The sequence below is a fragment of the Centruroides vittatus genome, unplaced genomic scaffold, assembly GCF_030686945.1.
Source record: "Centruroides vittatus isolate TY-2023 unplaced genomic scaffold, ASM3068694v2 contig_16, whole genome shotgun sequence".
Taxonomy (NCBI): Eukaryota; Metazoa; Arthropoda; class Arachnida; order Scorpiones; family Buthidae; genus Centruroides; species Centruroides vittatus.
Window position 1 is genome coordinate 109,238 of NW_027120979.1, and position 17,516 is coordinate 126,753.

General features: G+C 31.6%; 2 protein-coding genes across 3 annotated transcripts in view; both read left to right on the top strand.

Annotated features, from left to right (window-relative positions):
- LOC136968803 (zinc finger protein 28-like) overlaps positions 1-17,516 on the top strand; it is a 74,060-nt gene that overhangs the window by 41,042 nt on the left and 15,502 nt on the right. The window contains exons 1-5 of one of the 2 annotated variants that reach the window (XM_067262838.1): positions 2,301-2,486; positions 10,439-10,523; positions 11,448-11,599; positions 12,003-12,066; positions 13,795-13,862. In XM_067262838.1, the coding sequence (XP_067118939.1) occupies positions 2,313-2,486; positions 10,439-10,523; positions 11,448-11,599; positions 12,003-12,066; positions 13,795-13,862 (543 nt within the window). In that variant the 5' untranslated portion in view covers positions 2,301-2,312. Of the gene's footprint in view, positions 1-2,300; positions 2,487-10,438; positions 10,524-11,447; positions 11,600-12,002; positions 12,067-13,794; positions 13,863-17,516 lie in introns of those variants that run through there. The other variant, XM_067262839.1, reaches the window with a different exon arrangement.
- LOC136968801 (zinc finger protein 62 homolog) lies at positions 13,869-15,471 on the top strand. The gene has a single exon (XM_067262836.1). The coding sequence runs from the start codon at positions 13,947-13,949 to the stop codon at positions 15,435-15,437; it is 1,491 nt and encodes a 496-aa protein (XP_067118937.1). The 5' UTR covers positions 13,869-13,946; the 3' UTR covers positions 15,438-15,471.

A 17,516-nucleotide genomic window follows, 5' to 3' on the forward strand; every position in this document is an offset into this window, starting at 1 on the left:
TTATTCAAGTATATCTCTTTTTACCTCTTAACATTATTCCTATAATTTTCTCAAATGACTTTAAGCTTGTTTTCTATTCTTTCAGATAGCAGCCATGTTTCAGATGCAATGTTGACAAGATGCACTGATTAAAAGTTTTTCTTTCTAAAGCAAGCAATAGGTTTTCCCTAAAAATATCTTTTGGTTAATGTTACCTATGGTTCCAAGATGGCAGCTCGTCTGATTCCAGCAACGAAACAGTGGGGATGCATGTTCTAACCTAACCTAACCTATTCTAATAATTTTGTTGGTAATAATTATAGTAATTTATTCGAATAGGTTAGGTTAGGTTAGAACGTGCGTCCCCACAGTTTCCCGTCTTCTATTTGCTGGAATCAGAGACGAGCGCCATCTTGGAACCATAGGTAACATTAACCTATCTTTTAATTTTCCAAAGGCTGCCGATGCAAGGTGAATTTTTCTATTCACTTCCTTTCAGTGTCTCCATTTGGGCATATTATTTGTTCTAGCCAGTTAAAGTATTCAACTTCTATATGAGTGTTTTCTAGGACGAATGGTTCAAACGAAACTTAACACCCGTTAAAACATTTATCACTTTATGAATGATATACCTTAAGTGGAAACGGAGCATACAAGAAATATTGAAAAAAAAAAAAAAAAAAAACACTAAAACACAACAGAGTAGACAGGAAAGACACGCCTCCAACACGCAAAACCCGGAAATGGACGAAAAACACAGAAAGAACGGCAAAACAATACTCACAGGTCGTAGACGCGTGGACCACAAATGAAATTAACACAAATTTTTCCAAAGAAAATGTCGACTTTTGGTTAAAAGACGCATTTAAATATAAAATATACAAATGCCCCGTCGCGAATATTGAGTTACACAATATATTGTTTGGTACAAAGAAAAATTATATCAGAAATAAAAACTTCAGTGACAAAATGTAAACACAGCCGCCATGTTTAAAAGGCTAAACGCGCCATCTATGATTACGAAGTCATAAGTCAGAAAGTATTTTCTCTGTAATCGAAGTTAAAAGCAACTGCAGGGGCATTATATTATTTAATGTTTTAGTAATTATAATTATTTTATAAATTAAAAAAATGTATTAAAGAAAATAAAGCATAAATTTATTTAAAGGAGTCGGTAGAAAAAAAAGTTTTGAAAGGATCGATACATAAAAAACGTTGGGAACTCTGGCTTATGTCCTATGTCGATGATAGCAAATCTCGCATAAACTTTTTTCTTTTGAAATAAACATTAAAGAGATTTTAAAATTGTTGAGTTAATATTTTTATTTTTAAAAAATGTATTGGTACAAATAAAGAATTGAATTTGAATTCTATTGTCAAAAATGATCAAAGGAGATGAGTAACATTCTTCTAATCTAGGCAACTTGTACTGAAATTCGTTAACTAAATTTATGTGTGGTACGCGCATTTGTGGAATATATATTACCAAAAGTTGTATTATTTTTGAATATTTTGAGTAACATTACGAAAATGGCCTGTTTTATTTTAACTTTTCCCTGCTCTAATGGATTTTCTACAAAAAATCATCCTCAAAAATAGCAGAAAATAAAATTATTTCTTAAAACTATGTTCTTCGCACGCGTGTTTGTAACTACGTTTTTCAAATTACCACCGGAAGAGGGCGCACTACCGTAACGCCGTGTGGTTAAGACAAGGAGCGTACAGTCACAAAGCATTGTATCACCTGTACCATTGAAGTGCCATTCTTCAAATTTCTTCCTTTAATTAACCTCGAGAGTGCGCCCCTTTGTTTAATGCTATTACGCTGATAATAGAACTGGGTTTACTTGTCATTCTTCGTTACTTCCTCTAACTTTCGAGTGAACATTAATGTGAATATTTATTATTTAATATTGATTAGTGACACTATTCACCTAGGAGAAGTAAGTGTTTACTATTATATGTAAAGTATTTTGGGTTAATGTTACCTATGGTTCCAAGATGGCGGCTCGTCTCTGATTCCAGCAAATAGAAGAAAGAAAATAGTGGGGACGCACGTTCTAACCTAACCCAACCTATTTAATAATTGTGTTGGTAATAATTATGGTAATTTGTTAGGTTGGGTTAAGTTAGAACGTGCGTCCCCACTATTTTCTTTCTTCTATTTGCTGGAATCAGAGACGAGCCGCCATCTTGGAACCATAGGTAACATTAACCGAATTTTGTTCATTTATTTCTGCAAATATAAATTTAAACTGCACAGTTTTAAAATCTTTCTTCTGTTGAATACAGACCGTTCACACACCAAATGTTGGATATTCTAAACTGAGAAAATGAAGATAAAACAAGAGTTGAAAAGAGAAGTTAGGGATTTCACTTCTGAAAGTAAAGAAAATATTGAAGTTGTTTTAAAGAACTGTAAGAAAGAATTCAATACGGATGAAAAAATCTTTGGTAGAAAAATTAAATTAGAACCTTTACGATGTGATGACGATGAGAATACAGAGGTGAGTAAACAAGTTGTTTTCTATATTCTTGTATAAACAAATACATGCGCTTGCTCTGTACGAAAGGCTTTCTTGAACTTCCGTTTCGTGTTTCTGGTTAGTCGAAATTAAACAACACATGACTGAACGATGCCTGGAAATTATTTTAATTCGTAGGATATTTAGACAAATTTTAGATATGAAGAAAAACAAATGGGTGTACTATAGATTTCCACCTATGGAATTTCGGGACTTTCAGTATGTATTTGAACTCAGAGGACCGATACGAGTTCAACGGTACCCTACTTTTCGGCCGGAGGCAAAAAGTAAGAAAGTTATCATACTTTTTTCGGCGATCGCGCGATGATCGAGAGGCGCGTCGCTCTCTCTGCTAGCGCGTGTTTAACAGGCAGTCCGGCAAGTCGGCCATATATACCTTCAACAGAGGCAGATGTTGATCCACGAGCACACTGATCGTCTACAGTTCGAGTTAAGTCCTTTCTGCACACCTTCGCGCTCCTCGACCTCGGGGGCTACGGCTCCTCAGTCTCGCTTTCGCTCGCGGTCGTCTAGTACTACGAGCCGACCACGCTATCGCGATCGGGAGTCGCGATGCTTGAACAAAAGGAAAAAAAGGAACTGGCGTTCGACTGTTCGTGCTCCCGACGGACTCCCCCCGGGAGGGGAGCTGCCGGCAGGCCGCCGATTGTTTAACGTCACTAGTTATTGATTCACAGTAGTTCTTGAACAAAAGAAAAAAAGGAAGTGGAATTCGACTGTGCAATTTCTTGCCTTTCAGAGTTGTTTTTTTTTGTAATTTGTTTGCAGACTTTACCGTTAGATGGCAGCACTAGCAACTACGGTGCAGTCTGCTTGAAAGCATTAAAAAAATATGATAACTTAAAAAGTATGATAACTTTCTTATTTTTCGTCTCCGGTCCAAAAGTAGGGTATCGTTGAACTCGTCTCGGTCCCCTCAGTTTAGATATATACTGAAAGTCCCGAAATTCCATAGAAAGTAATCTATAGTATCCCCAAAGAAATATAAAGATTTGGAATTTAGACGAATACGTCAGAAATAACATTTCTCAACAGTCGAAATTTGGAGAACACATTGACGGCAGACATTTGGATTTATCTTATGCAAATTACAGTAGAGCATCGTTTATCCGAATCAATTAAGGAATGGGGTTGTTCGGATAACCGATTATGTACGAAAAAATATATTAACCTATCCGATGTTGAAATTTTTCTCCGTTGCGTGTCGCTTCGTGTTGAATTTTCGTCGATTTTAAACCTAACGAAAATTTTTATAATAATAATCGAGGCGATTGTATCGTTAAAAATTATTTCTTTATTTTGTACAAACAAAATAAATATATTGAAAAATATAATAAAATTATACTTTAGAAGTAAATCTAGTATCAAAAAAGTTCGATTCAGCACGACACAGTCTGACTGGAAAGCTTTCGGTTAACCGGTTTTCTGATAAACGATGCTCTACTGTACTTAAACCTACCTACATAAAATAAGCTTTTAAATCATATTAAAGTTTTGAAGGGTCAATTAGTCAATAATGCATTCAAACATTGTGTCTTTGAAAATGTTTGGCGAGAATTTTTTTCTTACATTTATCCTTCTGGTATAAATTGTATTCTTTAGTACAATATATACAATTAAGCCAGTCCTGAAACATCCTTACAACTACAGCTGACCCTTGATAATCCGACAGGTATGGGACCAAGAGGGTGTCGGATTACCGAAAGTGATTACATATTTGGCATTGTTTTGCTAAAAGTAGCCTACAATATTCCTACATTTTATGAGTAAAATGCTGCCTAGGTTAATATGGAAATGAAACACCCATTTCGGTTAACTAAAACATGTTTATTGAAAGAAATATGGAAGCCAATAAATGTTCAGTACATACAGTATGTATAGGCATAAATAATACAGTATGTACAGAACTGCTCACGGAAAATACAAGAAATGTGTGTCATTGTGTAAGAATTGGGTGGGAAGATTTATGTCACGACATCTTTACATCCTTCTGTGCAAGCAGACACATAATGGGATGGGGACTACAGTGACTTTGACGAGAGGTGTGTCAGACTACTGAGCATGTCGGATTATCAAGGGTCAACTGTATTGTAGATACACTGATTTTAAATTGGAAATTTAGATCTTTATTAACAAATCTCTGTATTAGTTTCATCAAGGCCATGATAAACTGAGCAAGCTAATTAGACGAGTGTCTAGAGCCCAGATAAATGTTAGTTCTAAATTATTCCGCTATGGCAAACTGCGTCAGTACAGCAACTGGATTTGTCTGTTTCCGGCGCTTGTCACACGTGGGTCTTGTCTTTGTTTGGTGTTTCGTTTTCTTGGTTAATAACGGAATGCAGTATATACCATTTAAAATACAAATACAAGCAAAGTTTGAGTAAACATATGAAAGACAAACATAAAAAGCACAATAACAAGGATGATAGTTTTAAAATTATTTAAATGTAGTTTGTGTTTAAGTGAATATTACGAAAAAGAAAAAAATGTTGTCAGATTTTAGCAAGGTGCATGCCATTTTTATTACCAATAATATTCAGACATATAATTCATTTAGTGATTTTAAGGAATAGAAACAGAAATATGATGTGGAAAATACTATTAAGTATGAGTGGTTCAGGAATGAACATTAAGCCTAATACTTCTATACATTATAACTATCATACTGGTTACTTCAAAAGTAAGAGTTGATGGATTCTGTCCATCCCAAATGTGAGCATAAATTATGACGAAAATTGTGTTGTTATTTTCACTCCATACCATGTAGCCATCAAAATGAATTCTGCCATACAGTTTTGTCATCAAATGAGAGAAGTATATTAGCAACAAAAATTACTTCAAGGAAACATTTCAATGCCATAATGGAGAAAATCACAGATAGCCTATCAACACCAGAAGAGCTACAAAGACTTCATTTAGTAATCAGAAAAGAACTTCATAATATTGAAAGTAGTTTCCAATTGTCATCAAATTATGTAAGACATTCAAATGATTCAATAAGTATATACACCTGGATGAATGAAATGAGAGATGGCAATGATGATTGTTGGTTGTTTTATATACCACAAGGTGAAGAATACATTCATTTAGCAGAATCTGACTTTATTTTAGCTATTATGTATGATGGTCAGGCATTTATATTAGAAAAATGTGGAAATGATGCTGCGTATATTGATGGGACCCATGGACTTAATGTTTACAATTTTGAATTAGGAATATTGATGATATGTGGCAAGGTTTCCCTTGTACTTTTTTGTTTAGTAACAGAACTGAGAAGGAGATATTACAGATTTCTTTTTCTAAGATTGAAGAATGAGTAAGCTCCTTGTCACCAAACATATTTATATCAGATATGGCTGATTGATTTTTCAATACTTGGGTGAATGTTATGGGGGAACCTGCTCAAAGATTATATTGACTGTACATGGCACAAGAACCTCTGTAAAATAAAATCTAAAGAGAAAAAGACTGAAGTATATAAAACCATTCATTATTTGATGCAAGAAACAGGTGAAGAATCATTTAAATTATTTTCAGCAGCAGCAGTGATACAGTTGGTTGATGATCCTGTAACAACTTATTTTGGACAATATTTCAAAGAAAACTATAGAAAAACTGTAAAATATTGGGTTTATTGTCACAGACTACATTGTGGCCTAAATACAATGTGCAAACACATTCACCTTGTTTGCCAATTAAGAGCTGAGTCAGTTTCAAAACAGTATGAAGGACAGCAGAGAGAACTTCTTATATGAGAGAATATAATAATAATAATGAAATAAAAAAGAAGTGTTATTGGATCACCTAAGTGAGAAATATACATAGTGATGAACTAAATACATTAAACAATAATATGAAATTGGAATTGAGAAAGAAAAATCTGCAGTTTTGCCTAGAATATATTAAAAAGCTAGTTGAAAATTTTCAATTTGTAGAAGAAGCTGAAGGTTTAGAGAGAGTGTTGAAACCCACAGAGCCCAAGCTGCAAGCTATTAAGAAATCTTATTTTACTATTGTAAATCCTAGGTATTTGACAATTCTGATATTTATGTGAAAACTTTTCTTATTGAGTAATGATAAATGTATATTTGAATTGTAAACTTGCTAATTTAATAATATTAAAATTTAATTATTTTTGCTTATTATTTGATTTGGTATTCTGTCATTTTTTTGTAATAATTTCTTTTCTGCTAACATTATTAAATGTTAGATCTCAAATATTACTTCAATGGAAATTAATGCAAATGAAGTCACGAATATAGAGGCTAAATGACATCAAACCTGTATAGCATTGTAGTATAGTATTATACCAGTTTTTCACAATGACATTTCTAATATTAGTATATTGTTCTATCAGGGATAAATCTGGATAGGAACAATAGGATGATTGCCATACCATACCCACTTGATACTTTATCAAGATGCCATTTTTATAATAAATATTTAGTTCTATCTGCCCTTATGGGATGGTAGAATGTTGTACTGTATATGTTACTATTTAATGTTGAAAAATACTGCATGTAAGGAATTATACTGCAATTATGTAGTATGTTATAATTTGTTTGCAATTTCTAAACACTTATTTTATAAACTTGTAGTTATTAAAGAAAAACATTCGGAGTAGTTCCCCCTAGCACAGATTACATCCCATCTATCTATAATTGGCTGAGTGAGAGGTTTTAGTCTTGAACCCTGTCTTTTCTCTAACTATCCTAAGTATCCTTTGCAAAATAATAATATCCAAACAATATGATGGTTGCATATGTCATGTTAGTAATGAATTTATAATTAATGCAAACAATAATATTTTTTAGGTTACATATTTATGCAGTTTACAAAACATTGACTTACTACTAATAATAGCACTTCCCTCAGTAGGAAGACATTAATTTTTAAGTCTCCTTATGTTTTAATTTGTTTATAATTCTATCTCATAACCTTACAATATTAATTTTTTATGGAATAATTCATTTTTAAGCAGGGTGTCTATTCATAAATTTATTTTATTTTTACTTTTAACTAATAATTTCGAACAAAGAATTTATAATTTAAAATTATGAATAGAAACCACAAGTCTGGTATATTTTAAATCACACTTGCTACATTTTGTTTTATTCAATGTATAACAAGTTCAACAACATCGACAGTACGAGAAACAAATAAGGCTCATAACTACCACCCGAAACTGATAAATCCAGATGCTGTGCCGTTTGTCATAGTGGCATAATTTAAACTGTGGTCTAGAACACAAGATTTACCTGGGCTCTAAACCACAGATTAACACTATCCAGATATGACAAATCTCTAAGGCAGAGATCACCACGACTCTGTGCCACCTAACGGCCAGTGCGTGCATTTCTCTTTGTCGTTTTACAGCTATGTGCACGTGTTTATGCCATATGTGGTTCCAGGAGGAAGAAAATACAGTACTTATAGTCCAGTAATTGAAAAAAGTCGTAATTAAGAACTTTTACAAAATATGAAAATGAACAAATCTGCACAAGACTGACAAGTACAAAACGTTAATAAATAACAAGTATTCAGCTGCCAGAAAACAGTGGAAATTAACATGTAATTAGTATTTATAGGAGGGTGTGCTGAAAGTTTTTATTTTTTTTTTGTGTAGAGAATGTTGTAATAACATTGTTATATATGTCTTATAAATATTGTATTTTATCTCCTATATAACTGGAAATTAATTCTTATACAATAAAACTTGATTTGTTGAAATAATTTGTTAGTTTTTCTTACAATTTTTGTTGTTTTGTTCTTTATATTCTAATTTCTATTTTAATTTTTCTTGCATACAGTTGTGTGCAAAAAACACTTTTGGAAGAATATTTGTATATTTAAATCCATTAATGAAGCCACTATATAACAAATTTTGTTGGATGATTTACATACAGGATTAAGAAATAAATAAATCTTTTCATCTGTAAAATTTTTTCTGAAATATAAATTTATAAAAAAACAGAAAATGTGCAGTGCATATAAACAAGCAGTGGAAAAAAAATGTAATAAAAATATTAAAACTTACAAAACAAGGAAGCAGACAAAGCAATCATACTGCCATCTTACGGCCAGGTGCGTTGTTATTTTACCCAATACAAAACATTGTTACAATGTGGGCGTAAGAAGTGACATATCTGGGTAGTGTTAATCTGTGCTCTAGATGCTTGTTTGGTTTTCTAGAACTGCATCATGAGTGATATCACAAGGAGAGACATGGGCTGTGTTCAGTAATGCAGAATTCTTGCTAAGTCTAGTTATGCTGCGATGTTGAACTCGCTTCTAACTACTACTTGACTCTTCCCACCACTAGAATTCTAGCTAGTTCAGTCTCTTCTTTCATCAATGCTAACTTCTACTAGTGACGTCATTGTTTTTGTCTCATCACACGATTTGCAAGATGGCTGCTCATGTTGGACTAAATGTATTTTATTATAACAATCACAGTTATTCTCTCATTGTAAATTGTTAACTCATTCTAAAATGATTTCTACATGTAAAATTGTCATATGTCGGTATAACAGATTCTGAATACATTTTAATGGAAGATAATGATCCATTTTGTTCATTACAATTAATAATTGCTTCATTACTTTCATCATGATTGGACGCAGCTTCCATTTGAATAATTGTATTGGTTACTTCATCCTTTTCGACCAGTTCGTTTGCAACAATTGTTGCAATCATAATTTTAACTTTGTCTGCTATTTTACCCAGTTGTCTAACTAAGAATAATTGTTCAGTGATGCTCAGAGCATTCTTAGCTCTGCCCACTAGACACTCAGAATTCTAACTTAGGTGTTCTGTGTTACTGAACACTGCTATGGCTTGATTAGTGAAGGAAAACAATCACAAGTGTGACATCTGACATCATGTCGAAGGCAATGGCATCTGCTAGTTTGCGCTGGGCTTTAAAAGAACAATGTTACATTAACAGTTGATTCCAGGAGGATCGTTTTATAGTGGGGTGCAGGTGATCCAGCTCGGATGTAGCTAGCTTGATCTTTGACCTGCTTCAGTTTCCATGTGCTGGAGAGAAAGGAAAAAAGGGACAGAGGAAAAGAATAAAGATAATCACAATCTTTTAACCCGAGCAGATGGAAATTTATTTCAGTTTCTTCTGCAAATTATAAATGATAATTAGTAAAGATATCTGGCTTACAATGTTATTGAGCTGAGAAAACTTGTACACCTATAAATTCTTACTGTTGTTCGAAACTTTTCCCTGAAAAGTGTTATATGACAAGTGTGACTCTATTGCTAAAAGGAAAAGTATGATGTACAGGAGCAAGACATTACAAATTTGAGGTGGAGAGCATATATTTTAAATGAAATTAATTAGAAATATTATTAAAAATTTTACCTGGTATTGTGATAATGTCACAATAAACAATTGCTTGTTTATTTCTTAATTGCATTTATTAAATAAGTCTGGATTGTTAAACTGTGAAATATTTAAGTAATAAACTTAATTACAGTATTTAATGAACCTAATGGATTTGACTGACAGACAACTCTCATTTCTAAAAAGAAATGACATGGGTTGCTATCAACGTTATAAATGTTTCAATCAAATTGAATATTCTGTTGGAATTGTTGAAACAGAAAAGATCAAGAATTCATAACCAATCTATCAATATACTCTGTGTCAGTTTATATCACAGCAATTGGGTGAAAAATATGAGAAATAAATTAATAAAATACCTATTTTTTTCAAAACACTACATATGTTAGAATGTAGGATACTAAAAATAAAGATACTAAAGCTAACACATATATAGGTCCATATATTTCAGAAAATTTTTGATTTAAATGGAATTTTATATTTCAATTTAAATACTTTTTCTTTATTTATGTTTGTATACGTAAATGTATGTAACTTATTGTTTCAATTATTTCAGATAAATACTTACGGAAAGTCAACTTCAACAAAATACACAAGTGGTTCCAATATTTGGAGTAATTCTGCTTATAGTAGTGAAATAGGTAAGAGACTTAATAGTATAAAATTGTTTCAAGTCATTTGAAGAATAGTTAAGAGAGAAATTCATATTTATATAAATAGAAATGGTAACATTTGAATACAAACTTTGCAAATATTTTATATATAATGAATATGGATTTAAATACAATTTAGTAATATCAATATTTGGCTTTGATAGAGTAAGGTCGCCAACTCAATTTATCAGTAGTCAAGAACAGAGAAAATTCCAATTTAATCTTTTATGAAATGAAAGAAAATTTAATTTTAGTAAATAGCAAAAATGTCTGTTGGTATTTGTTTTATTGTTTTTATTAATGTATTTCTTTGATATTCTGAAAACGGCGGGTCTTTCATTTCTGCAGTTCAAAGGATCCATACTCGAAAGGTTTTTTACATCTGTCAGACCCTTTCTTTGCTGAATTAATAATTGTTGTTTCACGAAGATAATTTGTCATTTAATCTTAAGAATTAGTGTTATATAATATGAAATATAAAGTGCAGGTGTTATATAATTTTTTGATTCATGGAGAGTCAAAACATGGAAAAATGGAAAACACTTAAGGATCAATATTTGATTGATTTTTAAAAATAATTTATTTTTGTATAACATGGAAGAAAATGATTAGGAATGATTTATAAGAATTTTGCAGTTTCCATGATTGTTTAATTGAAAATATCGACTACTGAATGAGTTCTTAGAAACGTTTTTGATAACGTGTCTTGTATCATACATCAGACATGCTGTATTCCACGGCATATTCTCAGCATCTAGCCACGAATGATATGATAAAAACACATAATTTAAAAGAATATTTTATGTCAAAAAGTTGAATGCTAAATTAGAGAATATAAAATTAATTTTATTCAATTATTTTAATTGTTTGTTTGAATTTTTTAAAAACAAAAGTGTATAAATTACAATACAGATTGTAAGAAAGAGAGAATAAAAAAGGAAAGTTGGGATACTAAATATGGAATAAAATCAGAATGTAAAGTTGTTTTGAGAAGATTGAATATCGAAGTAAAAACTGAAGATTGTAAAGTCGTTCATCTCCGAGATGAATACCAAGATGTAAAGGTAAATAATTACAATTTCGAAATATTATACATTATACATTATTTTTGGATATTTTTTTCCTCTGAATTATTGAAAAAGTAGCTTAATATAAACAATTTCATAAAATTATATTGTAAATTTAGGTGTACTCTATTAAAAACCATTCTAAATACTAAATTAATGTTATAGATGTTCACACATTTTACTCTGTAGGGAGTTTGTCTTTTTCTGCTTGTTTGACTGCAACAGGTACAAAAAATAAAAAGTGACATGTGTTTAGAGGTTTTAGTGATCCACTTGGCACTGGCGAGCCTATAATCCCCTTGACTGAACTCCTAATATATGTGGAATTACAAAACAACAAATATATGATTTACTAACTCATACTCCTTTACAATATATCTTTTGTTTATAAATTGTTTAGCCTGTCAAGAATGAGTTCTTCACTTCCGACGAAATCGTTAACTGGAATGAAACGAACGTACAAAGTAAGTAACACATTACAAGTTTCTTTTAAATCAGGGGTGTTCAACTTTTTTGTTTCTCCTGGCCACATTGGAAGAAATCATTTAATTTTGGGCCACAAGTATATTTTATATACTTGTGGCCTATATTGTTGCCCAATCCTTAAACATACAAGTATATTTAAGGATTAACATGTCTAGATTATAGTAATAAGTATTAACACTTTATCACGAAAAAGGATGTGCTAGAAAATTACTTCCACAGACACTTTCAATTTTTACTACGAAATAGATAAATTCCTTTATTATAAAGGAGACAAACAAAAAATTTATTTGAAAAACACAAATATTTGTTTTATTTGGGTCTCTAATTAATAAAAAACAACAAAACACCATTTTAAAATGCATTTTTATTTGACTAATATATTTATAAATAATATGTAGTCCAAAAAGTAGCCAAAGCACCAAATGATATTTTTTACGCCAAACGAAAAAAGGATAGCCTAATTTGGCGTGAAGTAGCTGAACCTTGCAATGCTGGAAGGAATAATAAATAATGGAGGGAAAGGACAAAAGTTAAAGGAGTGAGGAATGTTGGAAAATTAAGGGTCAGTATTTGAATGAGAAAGGTTAAATAGACCTCCTGTTATTACTTTTTATCTTTTGACCTTTTTCTTCTTTTTCCAAATTTGGGTCTATAATTCTTTGAGTCATAACTCCAGTTTTATTTAGTATTCCTTCCTCATTCACACATTTCCAAGTATTTGAAAATATTTCATTTCCACTCAAAAATAAAATATGTATAAAGGTTTAGGGTTTTGTGAAACTTTTTTTTGAGTTTATGCCATTGAAATAAATAATGAAAAAATTTGTCAGTTTTGTTTACGCATTTATTGGGCCGCATGTGGGCTGCGTGTTGGACACCCTTGTTTTAAATGCTCATATTGTTGTTGCATTAACTTTTAATCCAAAGTGTTCTGTAGTTCTGTGATAACTAGATATCTTGTTCACAGATCTATTATACAAGGGAACTATTTTATAAAAAAAAGTCATTTCTATTGTTTTCAATACAAATGCATTTTGGGTTATGCTCCTATTCATTCTGATCTAGAAAATACTACATTGTTTTACACATCACTGTATTGTTTTCTAGAACAGTACCTTACATCAGCAGTCGGCAACCTATGCCACGCGTGCCATTAGGTGGCACGCGAAAGAATTTTGAGTGGCATGCCAATTGTGTATAAAATTAAAAACTTCAAACTATGCACCAAATATTAATGTGTTAGCTTCTAAAATTGAACCACAAGGGAGTCACTAATGTTTGAATATTGTAATATTTTTATATAGTGTGTACTTTAACACATTTTTATTTAACTATAATGTACAATAAATTTTATAATTTTATTTTAGTGTTATGCATAGTGTCCAGTATTTTCATTACATGTTTTGTAGCATGCCAATGCATTTGGGTTGCCGACTGCTGGCTTACGTTGTCTCTATAAAAGCAGGCGATTTTGCCACATTTATTTGCTACCCCATCGAACAAAAAATAAAAACATAAATAATTTTTTTACATTAATTATAAAAATTACAAGAAAAACTTACATTTGTTTTGTGTATTTATAATATTGATAACAAGTTATCTTAAGTGATTACATTTTTATACTACTTAAACTTGAATTTTCAAAGTATAATATGTTTATTGAATATAATAGGCACTTCATTATGTAATTTTTTTAAAATTTTCAGTTCAGGAAGGAAAACAGAGTAAAGAACATGATATTCAACACAATTCAAATAGAGAGAAGCGTTATAAGAATATCATCAAGAAGAAATTCGTTTCTTCTGTTAGAAAACACAATCAAGTACAAAAAAAGATTAAAAGGAAATACTTTAGGGTTATGCTTGCATCTGTTTCTAAAAAATTCACGTGTGATTTGTGTAAACAGACATTTATAAACAAGGAAATTTTACAAGCGCATCTGTTCTTTCATGTTGGTAAAAAACGCTTTCAATGCACTTCCTGCAATGAGAAGTTTTCGTGGCAATTTCTTTTGCGAAGACACATGAAAGAACACAAGAATGAAAATCAAGTTGGTGTGCAATCATCTTCAAATTATTGTAAAGAATCTAATATTCAGGGGAAAATCTGTCAATCTGGTATTTCTGATAAACCCCTTTCATCAAAGTACCGTACAAACAAAATAAAACACATACCTCATCGGTGTAAGATATGTAAGAAAGAATTTAAATACGAAAGTTATTTGAGAACTCATGAAGTAACTCATAGTGAAGACCGTCCTTTCAAATGCGATATTTGTAATAACTGTTATAAAACGAAAAGATGTTTAAAAAAGCATTATGATCTTCACACTGATCTAAACAACTATTCTTGTGAGATATGTAACAAACGTTTTAAAACAAAACGCTATGTGAATCATCATAAAAGGATGGTTCATATCAATGACTTCATCCATTGTCAGGTATGTAAGAAAAGTTTTAAAACAAAGCAGAGTTTAAAAGAGCATAGTGTTACACACAGCGATGAATACAAGTATTCTTGTGATATCTGTAACAAACATTTTAAAACAAAATCCTGTTTGAGCAAGCATAAAATTCTTCACAGCCGTAGAACTAAATATGTCTGTGATATATGTAACGCAGGTTTTAATAATAAACCAGCATGTGTCAGACATCGCTTGGTTGAACACGAAAACATGTTTGTATGCAAATATTGTAAAAAGCCATTTAAAACTGAAAATATGATGAAAGCCCATTCGAAAATTCATATTCAAAAATGTAATGTTTGTAATAAGGAATTTAAAGATAAAAAGTGCTTTATTATTCATCAGAATACTCATTTAGACATAAAACCGTTTGTTTGTGACTTATGTAAAAAGCACTTCTATAGTAAAAAAGTTCTATTAAAGCATGAACGGATTCATCTAAAAAAACGATATCCTTGCATTAATTGTAAAGTAAGTTTTGAAACTGAAAACAAACTAAAATGTCATTTAAAAGTTTGTCATTTGAAGATAGATTGGAATCAATTTCCCTACCAATGTAGTATTTGTAAGCAGACTTTTAGCTGGAAGTCTGCATTTTGGAGACATCTGAATAATTTTGGTAATAAGATACATTTCTGTTGTGACATTTGTAACAGAAAGTTTACAACAGAACTGGAATTTGAAACTCATCGAGAGTCTGCTCATCCCACAGGAGGAAAATACCAATGCGAAATTTGCAAAAGAACATTTCGAAGAAAATATTTATTAGATTTTCACATGCAAAGAAATACATGTTTAAGCGTTAAAAAATGTGATGTTTGTGACAAAAAATTTTGTTCAGACCTCAGTTTAAAAATTCACGTGCGAAGTCATCTTTCACAGTAATGTTTTGCTTGTGAAATACGTTGTAACCATTTAAATATATCGGAAAAAATAAGACAAGGAGAAATTGTTCCGTCAAGCATGACGAAATACTTTTTATGAGAAAAGAGAGATTTCAAAAAATTCCAAAAGAGTTGTTAATATTTCTACAAATCAAAGCCTTGACAAATTATTCTTACTCGATGTTGCTAATGTCGGATTTCACGGGTCTCTGTTATTGTTTTACACCTGAAATTTACGTGACCAATTTTACTCTTACGCTTTCTCCTAGGCATTTGTTTCTCTTATTTTTTACAACTTGGTCGTGTAAATTCCAGATATAGAAGAATAACAACTGTGACTTCCGAATGTCGTGACGTCCGATTTGAGCAACATCGAGTAAGAATGGCTTTGTCAACGATGCAGAAAGAACAACACAACGTCAAACTCGACTTGAAGCTCTTCTCAATTCTTCAATCTGCACTTTCTCATAAAAAGTATACCGTCATGCTTGACGGGAAAATTTCTAGTTTAGTATAATAAGTATTAACAGTTAATGAAATCTGTTACAGTAGAGAGTCGTTTATCCGAACCGATTGAGGGCTGGGGTTGTTCGGATAAATGATTTTTCGAAAATTATTTCTTTATTTTGTACAAACAAAACAAATATATTGAAAAATATAAAAACAAAAAAATTATACTTTAGAAGTTAATCTAGTATCAAAAAAGTTCGATTCAGCATGACACAGTCCGACTGGAAAGCGTTCGGATAACCGGTGTTCGGATAAACGACTCTCTACTGTATTATGGTGAGAAACTTTGTACTTATTTTTTATGAAATTAATTTTATATAAAATAAATGACATGTTCTTTTTGTGGACTTTTGTTTATTCATTGTTTCGTGTGTAATTGTTGCTCATAAACTTAATTTGCGAGTGGGATGATTCTATGCCAAGTGTCCTATAATACCCTGCTCGACCATCTTTAATTTTAGTGAAATTTTCACAGAATGTATCAACAGGACTTAGGTCAATTTCACAAAACTTTATACAAGTCCTGCTGATACATTCCGTATAAATTTCAAAGTACAATACGTGGTTGAGGCGCCAGAGCAACTTGCATAAAAATCACTTTTATTACGAGGAAGCAGTTTTGAAAGAATTTCGAAGTTTCCTATGTTGCTGCGCCATATGCTAGAAAGCCAACGGGTTAAAAATTGGTATCTTGGATCAAATTTTTTATGTACAAAACTGCTGGAAAGGGAGTGATTATCACTAATATATTTGTCATAAATCGGCTGGTAAATTTTATTACGATAAATTAGTGCAATTTGTTTTCATTGGTTGATACCCAATAATTGATTAAGGAAAGGATATGACAAGTTGAGATTCAAGCTTGTGCATGTTTTCCTTTGTGAGAACTATATCGTTCGCAACCTCTCGCAGTAGCAAAACATTTTGAAATTAATGGAATAGCCTCGTAAAATCTATCGAAAATTTTTACTTTAATTATGACATAATTAGAAAAGTTGTAATAACTTCAAATAATTTTTAAATTTCCCTAAATATGAATTTGTGTAATGGATAGAATGACAAAGGGGTTGCTTGAAAGATAAAACTTTTTCCTTATGGAAGAGTATAGTTGGAAAGAAACGAAGCCTTGTAACCTACAAATCTCATGATTTAGTACACCGCTGACAATAATATCAACTGTCTTTACAGGTTTTCGGTAGTATCGTTTTCTGTAATGTTAGCTTTTTACAGCTGATATTTTTTGTGAAATATAAATTCAATAAGGTAGACGGACTCTCTCACATTTCGCAACTTAATCTCTCTTATCTGGACTGATCAAAGGCAATGAAAATTTTCGAAAATATTTTACCCTACGAATTTTACCTTTCCATATTCCCGTGTGTACATTTAAAAACTGATCCTTTTATTAAGGTTGTCTTGAAATTTATAGAAGAGTACAATGCATCACCTACCTCTGATGTGCCTGAAGCCGCTGTTAGGGCCTTACTATCAAGCTCATCCTGCTGGGTTGTAAGTAACGGGTCTGACATAGCCGAAGGGGCCACTACCCGAAAAATTTCCTGGGGTTTTC